Below are 13,986 nucleotides of genomic sequence, written 5' to 3'. Positions count from 1 at the left end.
TTACTCTGGATTCTTCTGAAATCATTATGACCGGTAGATTATTGGAGTCCGTTATTTCCGTAAATATGCGTCAGGGCAGGTCAAACTAGAGAGCCCCATGAAAGGAGCATGTTGCACATCATGGGACTTTTTTGAGTTTGTCTGTTGTTGACTTAGCAAGTTGCAGTATCGTGACTAAGAAAACTGTGTTTTTGAATGAACAAGCATGTGGCGGTTCGACTCAAATGCATTAGTAAACTCTGCACCCTCTGACTAAGAATCATAAACTGGCGAATTTATGCAAAATTCTCTAAGCGATAATGGGTCTGTAATGAAAGAATAATTGAAAATAAGAGATACCCAGAATAATCAAATATCTAAATTAATACATAACAAATGATTAATTTCTAATTGGAAACACAACCTAAGAATAAGAATAATTTGAAATTGGAGTCAGATTAAACGAGTGAAATTAAGTGAACTTCACAGAGACGCTGAAAAGGCATACACGCGTTAACCTTCGCCCCGGGCGTGTCGGAGTCCGTTTTTGGGCCGATGCGGGGTTCCTTACAATTCAGTGTTTGTTCTGTAGCTGAGAGGAAGAATGAGCAGCAGCTCCTTAAACTCACAGCATGAAACATGATTCAGCTGAACTGAACTGACTACAAACTCATTTCAGTGGTTACTGAACACATGTTATAGAGCACAAAAACACACACACATGCAGAGAAACATGAGTTTGTTCTGGAAACTTTATTCATTCTGTCACTGAAAATCTCGATAATGATATTTGGCGCCTACTGCTGTACACTCAGAAAACAACATCAACACACACCAGTACTGAGAAACAGGAGAAACTTGAGGATATCTCTGTACATCGCTGAAGGAGGAGCAGATGTGTCAATGGAAATCCATTTACTCAATAATGTGAACTTGACCGACTGCTTCATATCCACTTTAAGTGTGTCATTATAATCCTCCACATCTGGATCACAGTATTGTGTAATAAACATTATCAGTGAGGTTTTAACAATGTTTAAGTGATGAATTTGATCAAAGACTGAAATGCTGTCAGAGAATGAAAATCTGCTATAGAGATCTTCAGGTTTCTAAAGTCAAATCAAAGTTTCTCATAATGCGAGTAAATATTAAACAAGTGTGAAAGGACACTTGACAAGGTCAATAAATTCATGATGTTGACAGTATTTGTGTGGAGTGAATCATATGAATATGAATCAATATGAATCAGATTGACGGGTCTGAGAGATTTGATTCACACATCTGTTTATTTCTCACACTTTCCTCCATCGTCTGATTCCAGCACTGAGCTTTAACAAACACACACTTCAATCATATTTCATCAACAGTCTGTCATTAATGTCCTTATCAAAGATCTTCATGATAGAGATTAAGATGCTTAGATTAGTAATAAATTATAATTCATCAATCATTTTGAGCTTTATCAATGAGGCATATGTTCAGAAATATGTTGTTTTGATCATCTGACAGACATTTGTATGAGGAACTGAATCTTGTCTTTAACTCTCTTCTGGTGTATTTGATGAAGCTCTGATCTTCTGAGGTGAGGAGATGCAAGAGTCTCATTCTTCATCTGCTCCATTACATGTATCGATCCAAACTCTCAATAGCATCATGTTTTGAGTATTTTCTCCATTCATCTGGTATGTCATCATCCCCCTCAAAAAAAATATCTGGAATCTCATTCTTCCCCTCAAATGTTTTACTGTAGGATTTTTCCAGATCTTTCTGGAATCTGCACACAAACCACTTCCAGTAGGGCAGTTCAGAGAGATCAGGATCGATGCTCCAGTTCGCATAAACTCCTCCTGCTCTTCTGTAGTCTCTATATTTAAAATTTCCATCTGATGTATTAAAACACTGACCACTTGTCACTAAGTCTGTGCACATATCAGTACAGAGATTCCCTGTTAAACTGTAATATGTGCCATTAATTCCAGTCACTCTGTGGAAAGCAACACTGTGATCTCCATCATGGTTTTTTATATCGTTGGTGCAGATGGCTTTACAGAACGGACATCGAACCCAACAGCACTGACAGAAGAGATCAATCAGAAGCTCATCTGGTCTGAACTTACAGTCCAGCTTTACTGGAAATGACTCTGTGTTGAATCTACTGCTGATGTCAGTCATTATAGCAGGAAGTTCTTGTCTCATCACATCTTCTAGGAGCCTGAAATCATCAACATCATCATGTTTGACTCCACTGAGGTCTTTTTCAGAGAAGATCAGCTCATCTGAAATCTGCTGTGTGAAACTCTTCAACCACAAACCAACATCTTCTCTGTTCTCTTGAACAGGTTCAGTAGATTCATGTGCTGCTTTCATGATCTTCTGCTGCAGGAGTTCAATGTTCTCCTTCATCTTGGGTAAAACACTGACACTGAACTTATCAGAGATGTACCGACTGACTTCATCTCTGATGAAACTCTTGAAGTGATCTCTGGGATTATAAATGTAGTTCATGTATTTGTCAAAATCCTCCTCTTCTGCCAGTGTCTTCAGGATGTGTTTTTCCAGATTTGATCTGTTTCCATTCAGTGATTCACAGTTTGATCTCATTTCATCTGTCAGATATCTGGCAGTCTTCTTGTAGACGCTCTGCTCAATGGGCTCTTTGAGTTTCTGACAGATGATCACACCAAAAACAGCAGCTGATGTTGCTCCATGACAATATTTCTGGAAAATCCTATAGTACTCTTTTCTCTTCTTCTCAACATATATTACAGGATCATTGGCTTCTCTGAACAGTCTGTGTTGGTCAGTGATCTTCTTGTTTGTTCTCTTACAGATGGAAAGAAACAAATCCATGAAGAATTCCTTCTTGAACACATAATTCACTTGTTCTTCCTGATGTTCTGTTACTCTCCTCTTGATGTAATCTGTGAGTAGCTGAATGTAGCTGATGTTGTAGCCCATCTTTGAGATGTTATATGACTTAATCATTCTGTCTGTCTGCAGAGAAACATCTGTGACTAATGATCTGATTTGAGCTTCATCTTCTGGAGACAGATCTTTCACTGATTTTATGGCATTTGATAAATATGCATTAATTCCTCTTAATCCCTTTAATTTCACATAATCTGAATAACTTGATACAGCGAAAATATCCCTCCAGTGATCTACAGACACACTTTCATAGACGTCACTAAGGATCTTTCTCACATCTCTCATTACATCAATGTCTCTGATTAGAGGAATGTCTGTGATGATCTTCTTCACACTCTGTTCCCAGAACAAATCAAACTCTTTCTTCAGTGTTTCTTCATCATTTGTTTTGTCTTTGAGTTTTAAGGCGAGTTCTTTGCTCTTTTCATAGAGAGTGTTTTCATGATTTATTCTCTGATCATCAATCTTTTTCTTCAGGTCTCGCTGCTGAAGAATATCATTTAGTTTCCTCTTTGTTTCTCTCACAATGTTTTCCTGAAGCTTTTTGATTTTGATTTCACATGATGTTTTCCACTGAATCAGTATATATTTATCAATGTCTTTCTCAAAGAACTCAGACATTGATTTCTCCACTTCTTCACTTGTCTTCTTCAGTTCTCTTTGAAGATCAGTTTCCTCAACTTCATGAATAGCTTCATTTTCTATTTTGTTGTGAAGTTTGTTCTCAGTTTCCATCATGGCACTGTGAAGACTCCAGGACCACTTCCTGTATTCATTCTTCAGTTTCCTGCAGGCTGAGACCTTTTGGAGTTGAAACACAAATAATTCAGTAAAAGCAAAGACTCGACAGAAGAGATTTCTTAAGACCTGAAACACTTTTATTGGGTTTGGAGGAAACAGAACAAACACAAAGACTCACCTGTAGTGACTTATCAGTTTCAGAGCAGATCTTCCTCATCATCTTCTCTTTCTCTTCTTCATATTCCTCTCTCCACTCTACTCGTCTTCTCTTCAGTTCTTCTTCATGCTGTTCTTCAAGGAGTTTCTGTTTCTCTTCAGAAGTCTTTTGTGGATCTTCTCTCATGTTTCTTTCTTCTGTCAGTCTCTTCTCTAGATCCTCTAGTTGTTCTTGTCTCTCTCTTTCTGTTCTCTCTTTCTCTCCGATTATTCCCTCCATTTCACTCCTGAGTCTCTGAATCTGTTCATCAGAAATCTGTTTTTCTCTCTCTGTCCTTTTCTTATCTTCTTCTCTTCTTGTCTTTTCCTCCAGTTTCTGTTGCTCCCATTCCTCTCGTTCTCTTCTCATCTGTATATTATATTGTTCTTCTCTTTCTGTATATTCATCTTCTCTTCTTTTTCTCTCTTTTTCATGATTCTGTCGTTCAATCTGTATTCTATTCATTAGTCTGTCTATTTCCGTGTCATATTTCATCAGCAGTTTTTCTTTTTCTTTCTTCAGTTGCTCTATTTTATTTTTAAATGTCTCTCGTTCTTTGTTCATTTCTTCTTCCAGTTTCTTCATCAGTTCTTCTCTTTCTCTGACTCTGTCCATCAGGATCTTCATCTGTTGTTCTTGTCTTTCTCTCTCCATCTCTCTGAACATCTTACATGAGTAGAAACTCCCTCCGTTCGCTCTCACCATGTTGTCTATCTTCTCCAGTAGATCAGACACCTGTGTTCGGTCTCCAGTCTGATTATTATTGAACACATGGAATCTGTTTCTACAAGCTTCAATCAGCTTCATCAAAGGAGATCCAGGTTTTCCCAAACACTGTTCAATAGTTTTGTTCTTCAGATCATCTCCTCTGGTGAAGAGCACCATGGTGAACATTAAGGATTTCTCACCAAACATCTCTTGGATGATCTTCACTGATGTTTCCTCATGTTTAGTGAATCGTTGTCCTAAATTGAGCACAATGATGAACACATGTGGTCCAGGCAGGATCATGGAGATGCAGTGTCTGATTTCTCTCTGGATCTCCTCATTACTCAGTTCAGTATCAAACAGTCCTGGAGTGTCGATCACAGTAATGCGTCGGCCGTTGATTTCAGATGATTCTCTCTGACTCTCTTTAGTCACTGACTCTTGAGATGTTTCTGCTGTAAACGCGTCTCTTCCTAAGATTGTGTTTCCTGTTGCACTCTTCCCAACTCCAGTTTTTCCCAGCAGCACAATCCTCAGTTCATCTGTGTTTTCTCTTGAACCTGAAAATGAATAAACAATTCATATTGAAATTTAAGAAAACATGACAAGATCAACATGGGGATCAGAGTAAGCCACTTTTCAATTTTAAATGTTTCAGTTCTTCTGCAAAAATACAAATGTATATTGTATATTGATTTATTTCACTAATTCCATTCAAAAAGTGAAACTTGTATATTATATTCATTCATTACACACAGACTGATATATTTCAAATGTTTATTTATTTTAATTTTGATGATTATAACTGACAACTAAGGAAAATCCCAAAGAAAATGGGATTCTCAGAAAATTAGAATATTGTGAAAAGGTTCAATATTGAAGACACCTGGTGCCACACTCTAATCAGCTAATTAACTCAAAACACCTGCAAAGGCCTTTAAATGGTCTCTCAGTCTAGTTCTGTAGGCTACACAATCATGGGGAAGACTGCTGACTTGACAGTTGTCCAAAAGATGACCATTGACACCTTGCACAAGGAGGGCAAGACACAAAAGGTCATTGCAAAAGAGGCTGGCTGTTCACAGAGCTCTGTGTCCAGGCACATTAATAGAGAGGCGAAGGGAAGGAAAAGATGAGGTAGAAAAAAGTGTACAAGCAATAGGGATAACCGCACCCTGGAGAGGATTGTGAAACAAAACCCATTCAAAAATGTGGGGGAGATTCACAAAGAGTGGACTGCAGCTGGAGTCAGTACTTCAAGAACCACTACGCACAGACGTATGCAAGACATGGGTTTCAGCTGTGGCATTTCTTGTGTCAAGCCACTCTTGAACAACAGACAGTGTCAGAAGTGACTTAAGACAAAAAGGACTGGACTGCTGCTGAGTGGTCAAAGTTATATTATCTGATGAAAGTAAATTTTGCATTTTCTTTGGAAATCAGGGCCCCAGAGTCTGGAGGAAGAGAGGAGAGGCACACAATCCATGTTGCTTGAGGTCCAGTGTGAAGTTTACACAGTCAGTGATGGTTTGGGGTGCCATGTCATCTGCTGGTGTTGGTCCACTGTGTTTTCTGAGGTCCAAGGTCAACGCAGCCATATACCAGGAAGTTTTAGAGCACTTCATGCTTCCTGCTGCTGACGAACTTTATGGAGATGCAGATTTCATTTTCCAACAGGACTTGGCACCTGCTCACAGTGCCAAAGCTACCAGTACCTGGTTTAACCCTCTGGAGTCTGAGGCTGATTTGGGGCCTGGAGAAGTTTTGACATGCCCTGACATTTGTGCTTTTTTCAGTTGTTCATAAACATATTAATGACACAAGTGTCATTACACTGTATTCAGCACAAACTAGGCTACAATAATATGTGAGGAACATGTATGTACATGTTTGTGTTTTTGAAGGAATAATGTTTATGCGTGGTTATTGAAAAAACAAAAAACTTAAGTCACTGAAATAAGGCCAATTAAATCTGTGTTTACAATACTTTAGGGTATTGGAGGTTGTAGAGTAGAGTTTTTGCTTCAAAATTATGTAAAAATTATGCTGACTACTCTTTCATTTCTAACAATATATTGATTTAGTTTTTGTAAGACACTTTTTGCCAAGAAACACAGTATGTGTGGAGGCATGAATCACCATGAATAATGGGTCATTCTCACCTGAGAAGACAAAAGAATCGCATAGTAATGACCTGAAATTACTTGCATATTAATGAGGCATTTCAGTCAGGTAGGCTGTGAAAAAAAACTTCTGTGATGTCTCAAGCTCATCATGGTATATGAAACATACAGAAAAATATTATTACAATATAAAATAATGGTTTTATATTATACTTTAAAATATAATGTATTTCTGTGATGCAAAGAGTCTGAATATAGGCTTTTAGTTTAAAAGCATGCACATTTGGAGAAATATTGGATTTATGTCAATTTTCTATACAGAGGAGTTATTTTTATTTAATATTCATTGTTATCTCTATGAGCGCTTGTATTTGCAATTCATACTGCAGCCGGAGGGCGCTCTCTGTGCATTTTTAGTCCACAAATTCATCTAAAGAAGAAGAGGCTATTCCATGAATGGTGTTTACAATTCATACTGCAGCCGGAGGGCGCTAAAGAAACAAAAACGCATCTAAAAATCATCTATAGAAGAAAAGAAAACAGGAACTAACTGCATGTCTTCTAGAGCTCCCTAACCATGGCTTTTACATCCAGATAAACACTTTTCAAGACAATAAATACACGATTGAGATGATGTATGCATGTGTTGCCTCTGAATTTGCCTCTGAATAGCGCTCGCTCCGTGGGCGTAGCCGCATTAGTGGGTAATGAGCTGAATCACGGACTTCTGACATGGCTCTCTTTTCATACAGATTACATAAACACAGAATGTTTGTTTTCGATTTGACTTACATGATTTAAAACCTGACATCTTAACGTTTTTTTAGACATAAGTGTAATTTTTTTGTGATTAGTATTCACTAAGTTACAGTTAATTTTCTGAGAACTATCAGATTGGACTTCGTTCAGAGGGAGACGAGAGATCACGCATCATTTTAGTTTTCTTTATTTTACAAAAAGCACAACATTTTGTTTTTACTCTGAGTGTACACAAATAAAAGAAGATATTCAACAGATTAAAATGGTGTATAACTCTTAATTGTATGTGCAACATTGACGGAGTATTTTGAGTCTCTTTCACACTGGTAAGAAAAAAAACGCGGTGGTATCGCCGGCGATACCTCAGACCTCAGAGTGTTAAGGACCATGGTATCCCTGTTCTTAACTGGCCAGCAAATTCGCCTGACCTTAACCCCGTAGAAAATCTATGGGGTATTGTGAAGAGGAAGATGCGATATGCCAGACCCAACAATGCAGAAGAGCAGAAGGCCACTATCAGAGCAACCTGGGCTCTCATAACACCTGAGCAGTGCCACAGACTGATCGACTCCATGCCACGCCGCATTGCTGCAGTAATTCAGGCAAAAAGAGCCCCAACTAAGTATTGAGTGCTGTACATGCCCATACTTTTCATGTTCATACTTTTCAGTTGGCCAAGATTTCTAAAAATCCTTTCTTTGTATTGGTCTTAAGTAATATTCTAATTTTCTGAGATACTGAATTTGGGATTTTCCTTAGTTGTCAGTTATAATCATCAAAATTAAAAGAAATAAACATTTGAAATATATCAGTATGTGTGTAATGAATGAATATAATATACAAGTTTCGCTTTTTTAATAGAATTAGTGAAATAAATCAACTTTTTGATAATATTCTAATTATATGACCAGCACCTGTATATAACACTAGCCTAGTGGTTTTTGGATATTTTACTGCGAATATCTTACAGATTGTACCTTTAAGACCCAAACTGATTTTCTGCTCCTTACCTTGTGACAGTAAATGTGTCTCTAGTGAGTCGATTTTCTTCTTTATCTCTTCATATTTCATCAGTTTTTCCATCTGTGCCTCCAGAAATGTCTCTGTGGAGTACAGCTCTCCTCTGTTTTCTTCCAGCATCTTCTCAATGTTCTCCATCAATGTGGACACTTGTGTGTTGGGACCAAAGAAATGATGTCGTCCTCCAAATCTCTCAATGACAGACTGTGTTTCTTCATTGAGTTCTTCTGTCTGATGCTCTGAATTCTGCATTATGAGGATCATCATGTGTTTGTTGATTCTGGAGCTTAAGATCCTCTGGATCTCTTCCATTTCTGCTTTGTCTTCATTATTGAGTGGAGCATCAGGAATAATGAGGAGGAAAACATGAACTCCAGGATGACAGAGAGACACACAACGGAGAGTCTGACGCATCACTTCCTCCTCTGAGAGACGAGTGTTGAACAGAGCTGGAAGCTCCACCAGACTGATCTGACGTCCATGAAGATCCACGTCTGATCTTCTGTCTGTCTGCTGCAGGATCTGCTCTGATATGGAGGATTTTAATGTGCCGTCACTCCCACACACAACCAGATTCAGCTTCACACCCTCTGAAACTAATAGAAAAAGAACATTTACAACACTGTATATATTCATATCAGAGGTCGTGTTAGACTTTGTCCGTTTAACATTGTCCGTCATTTTGACGGACAGGGTCGTAAAAAATCCATCATAATCTATTATTACCCGTCATTTTAATTTTCACATTTTAATTATAATAACACATTTAATTGCTTTTATATGTGAACAAAAATAAAAGCAATTAAATGTGTTATTATAATTAAAATATGAAAATTAAAGTGACGGGTAATTCACACGTGAAATTTCTCATACTGTAGGCTACTATAGGCTACGTGTTGGTAGCCATTAAAGAAACGTAGTTTCATATTTATGTTTAAATAGTCCTATGTTATGTTTTAAATTAATCTATTTGATTATGAAAAGTGAACATCATGAGTAAGATAAGATACATCATAAGATATATCGGGAGACATGTGTTACAATAGTACCAGGCAGGAGACAGAAGATAGGTTAACAGGTTGTTTATTGAACACAAGCAGAGTATCAGGATGATGACAGGTGAGTAAGCAGATGCACATTGGTGATATACGAATGATATGGAGAATGACACAGTCCTTTGTGTTTACAGAGTGACAATAGAGAATGATACTTGCTGAATGGAGTTGATGACTTCAGACAACACTTCACACCAGATAGGAATCGAGGAGAGGAGCTCGGGTACACGGAGTACAGGTAAGTAGCAAGAGGAGTCCTTGAGGTAAGCATTCAGGTAAGTCCTTTGATGCAAACGAGACCGGACAATGTGACTGTGTGTGAGTGTGTCTTAAATAGTGCTGGTGATGAGTGAGCTGATGAGGTGCAGGTGGCGGTGATCAATACTCAGGGGAAGGTGTGCGCTGTGATTGGATGGTGCTGGAGCCTGGCGTGTCTGTGACAACATGGAGTGTGTCAGACATGATTTTGACCACTTCATGAAGTGTTGTTTTGTAGAAAGCCTTTTTTTAAAGTGAATTTCGTTTTGTAAAAATTGTATCTTAATTTTAATCAATGTTTCATCAACCAATTTCCTGGGTGTAATAAATAAGAAGCAAATAGCAGAAAATATAATCATGACATGGAGGCGCCGGCGCGATCACTGGTGCGTGAACTGGAACGCGTCTTAGGCTGAATGACCCGAAACTCTGGCTGCTTGCCTCAGAGACATGAGCTTTAAATATCTACTTTAACGAAAATTAAATAATTCGAAACAAAAAGAAATAGGCTTCTCTGATTATGTAGAATAAACCGAATGAAATGTGCATTCTCTCTCTAGCGCGTCCACTATGAGGAGATGATGAGAGTCAGTAATGTTAACTTCATCTTTGCAGCCGACATTGATTCAGAAAACATTACTTTATTAATAAACAATTCAAATGTCTCCTTGCTGTTTTGGTCACATTCAGAAGACCAATATCGATTCTTAAATCCCAGTCGATCTTTTGGCAGGCTATGCTGTTTTCAGTTGAGGAATAAACAGTTTTGTGCCTCCCATCCAATAAATCGCAATAGGCTTAAAGCTTTGTGTTGCTTTTGATATGGAACAAAGTCTCAGATTTCAAATTCTGTCCATTTCATTACGAAATTCAAGCGATAAATACCGTTTTGGCGCTCTTTAATGTGGCGTGATAGATAGTTGTATCTTCTGGGTACTCGCCTGTGCGTTGTCAAGCGCATAGCAAAGGATTCGTGCCAGTTTCATTTTTGTTCTGGATCCAGTGCTCTGCTGCTACATTGAACATTGGAGCGCACTCGCCACCAACTGGACAGGGGTGGGAATTACAGTTACAACTTGCAATAGATCACCCTCAGTGTAATCTGTCAACGTGACGGACGGCCTTCATATTTTTCCATCATTGATAAAAAAATTCCGTCAATGACGGATAATTTTCGGTTAACGCGACCTCTGATTCATGTATCACTACAAACTAAGAAATATCATCACACTTACGTCTCTCTGTGTCCTGTTGCTTCATTGAGAAATACTGTGACTCTTCAGCACAATCCAGGTGTCGTCCATCATTCTTTTGCACAATCTCCTCAAACGTCTGCAGAAGATCATCAGGAGAGCTGCTTCTCTGAAGACTGAAGTGTCTGTTGAAGCACTTCTGAATGATCTTCTGTAGGATGTCATTGGTTTCAGTGGACTCTTGTGTGGTGAGCACCATGGTGTGTTGATAAACCCGCTCAGAGAACGAGTCCAGCACCTTCTCCACACACTGCTGATCTTCTGCTGAACACTGATCATGTTTGAGGAGCAGAACGATCACATGAGGTCCTGGATCAGAGAGATACACACACTCTCTCACTGTCTGTGAGATCTGATGATCTGAGATGTTTGTCTGGAGCAGCTGAGGACTGCTGATGACCATCACGTGTCTGTCCTTCAATCTTCCTCCGACTCTCTCTACAACATCTGGAGGAGCTTCACTGTCAAATGCTGCTCGTCCCAACAGGAAGTTTCCCACTCCACTGTTTTCTGACATGCTCTTCCCCAGAAGAACAATCCTCAGATCACTCACTGAAACACACACACATCAAATGTACTGAAAAATTTAAATGCACCCCAAACATCACTAGCAGAAACCAGCATGAGCTGCTTTCAAGGTCTGAATTTGAGAGTTTGGGACAGTTTAGGAGTGACCAAAACAGCCCATAATAGTCACGTTGTTCATCAAGGTTAATCAGTGTTCATCTGAGTAAAGACTTACTGAAGGGGGGGCTTATGGATTTGCTTTTTCTTCTCCTGCGAGAGGAACTGCGAACAACATCTACAAAATGATAAAACAAAGATCAGATCAGATGAATTGACTCCTAAAGCAGACTGATGTTTCTGCAGTAATCACAGTACATTACATTTACATTTCTGTATTTAGCAGACGCTTTCATGCAAAGTGACAAACAGGGACATGCAAGGATTTGACAGGTAATAGCTCTAACCAGTTAAAGGAGTATAATAAGATATTGAAACATCATCATCAGCATTATCAGTAGCAGCTCTTCATTCGTTACATGTGTGCTGAGGAGTTTGTTTTTAACAATTTAATTGAGTGAAACTTCTTCATTAAAAAGTAGACAAATCATCGATCATCTTATGAAAGGACAAAGATCGATATCAGCTGTACTAACCAAACTTTAATCTATCTGTTATTTTCTGTTTAAGCCATTGTGTTAAAGAGAGCACTGACTGATATTACTGATGTTGATTCAACTCTTAATAACATCCATAAACTCTGACCTCTGCTCTCTCTGCTGGACATGATGATATCCTGTTCTTTCTTCAGTCTTCAGTCCATCATCGTCTCTGACTCCTGACGTCTGTCTCTCCATCATCCTGTGAGAAATTACTGATTTTATTCCATTAACACACACTAATGAGCTTTTAACCATACTGAGTGCAACAATTATGCTAATATGTTAATATGCTGTTGTTTAAATATTCTCTCTATGATAGTTGGTTTTCTCACAAAACTCACATAAATCAATAAAAACTGATTGTTTTGGGGTGTTTGTGTGTATCTGAGCATCTACTGTATAATAAACTCATATGCTCAAAGATATATTATAACTTAACATTTGAATTAATCACAAAAAGAGAGCAGTTAAGAAATCAAGCAGCAATCTTTTAATCATAATTAATACAACACTAGTGAATAGGCTACTTTACCTTTACACTTAATACAAAATGACTGCAATAACATATTTTGCACATTATATACGCAGAAACTGAATGTTTTATCATTTTTGCTACATTATATAACTTTTAGACATAGTTGTGTTTTTGAGAGGCTTACTCTCTGACAAAAACAAAAGTGAAACTAACTATTTCTGCAGCTCATAGAGTTATTAATTTACACTCATAATTACACTTTACGTGTTATTTTGTGTTATATATCATATATATATATATTAGCCAGGGCTCCACAAAGAGTGCCTTTAAATTAAAAGTGCTACCTGCATGTCGAGGTTTGTCATTTCCTATTTCCTTGTGTGTGTGAAATCAGTGATGTCACACGTTTCTTCTTCTTTGTGTTTTATAGCGGTTTGCAAACCAGCTTAAGGTGTATTTCCGCCACCTACTGGAATGGAGTGTGAAGCTTCGATGAACGAAACAAATAAATTAATTAAATAAATAATAATAAAAAACAAAACAAAACAAAAAAAAAACACAATCTTTCTAATTAAATCTGTATCTCTCAAATATATCAGCAGAATAGGCCTATCATACACCCTTAACTGTTTCTTGCATTCTGAAATATAGTCTTAACTGTTATGGCAATAATTTCCATATCTATTTCCATAATTTTTTAACAAGCTGATTTATTTTTCTTTTATATGCCTCACATTTATATAAGTGTAGTGAATAATTAAAGCTGCAGTCTGCAAGTTTTGCCTCTTTGTTGCCATATATATTTATTTTATTTATTTATTTAATTTTATTAAACACCAAGAACAAAACAAAAACAAAGTATTATCTCTTTTTCTTTTTGAAACCTGCAATTGAAGCGATTTGTGGAATTATCATCTTTACGTGGGTTGGGCTTCGGCACGGCTCCTCAGCGCGGATTAATCTGTGTGGGCTGTCAATCAACACACCAGTGTGGACCCATGTGAAAAAAAAGTAGCTAATAAAAGTGTCAAAGTTATATATTATACACTAATTCAAAGTATATTTGTACTTCAGTAGTACTTCACTGCACTTGGAAAAGTATATGAAATACCACTACTACTTAAAGGAACACTCCATGTTTTTTTGAAAATAGGCTCATTTTCCAACTCTCCTAGAGTAAACAGTTGAGTTTTTCTGTTTTCGAATCCATTCACTCTTCTGACTCTTCTGTAGTTACATCGTAAGACTGAATATCATTGCCCCATGGTGCACCCAAGGTACAGCAGCAAAGTTCCATGATTATTACACTGGAATGAGAGTATAGT

At 37.7% G+C, this 13,986-nt stretch overlaps 1 protein-coding gene across 2 annotated transcripts; it reads right to left on the bottom strand.

The window, feature by feature from the left end:
- Positions 1–713: 713 nt before the first annotated feature.
- Positions 714–13,071, bottom strand: LOC125267661 (trichohyalin-like). 2 transcript variants are annotated; one of them, XM_048189508.1, is made up of 7 exons: positions 13,006–13,071; positions 12,290–12,385; positions 11,763–11,822; positions 11,003–11,572; positions 8,445–9,050; positions 3,827–5,112; positions 714–3,708 (listed from the first exon to the last, which is right to left on the bottom strand). In XM_048189508.1, the coding sequence occupies exons 2-7, from the start codon at positions 12,309–12,311 to the stop codon at positions 1,600–1,602; spliced, it is 4,653 nt and encodes a 1,550-aa protein (XP_048045465.1). In that variant the 5' UTR covers positions 12,312–12,385; positions 13,006–13,071; the 3' UTR covers positions 714–1,599. The 2 variants fall into 2 exon arrangements, with proteins under 2 accessions (XP_048045465.1, XP_048045466.1); XM_048189509.1 differs by having other exon boundaries at positions 8,445–9,044.
- Positions 13,072–13,986: the final 915 nt, after the last annotated feature.

The sequence above is a fragment of the Megalobrama amblycephala genome, linkage group LG4, assembly GCF_018812025.1.
Source record: "Megalobrama amblycephala isolate DHTTF-2021 linkage group LG4, ASM1881202v1, whole genome shotgun sequence".
Taxonomy (NCBI): Eukaryota; Metazoa; Chordata; class Actinopteri; order Cypriniformes; family Xenocyprididae; genus Megalobrama; species Megalobrama amblycephala.
The sequence above is the reverse complement of the archived record's forward strand: the minus strand, read 5'-3'. Positions and strand labels throughout refer to the sequence as shown.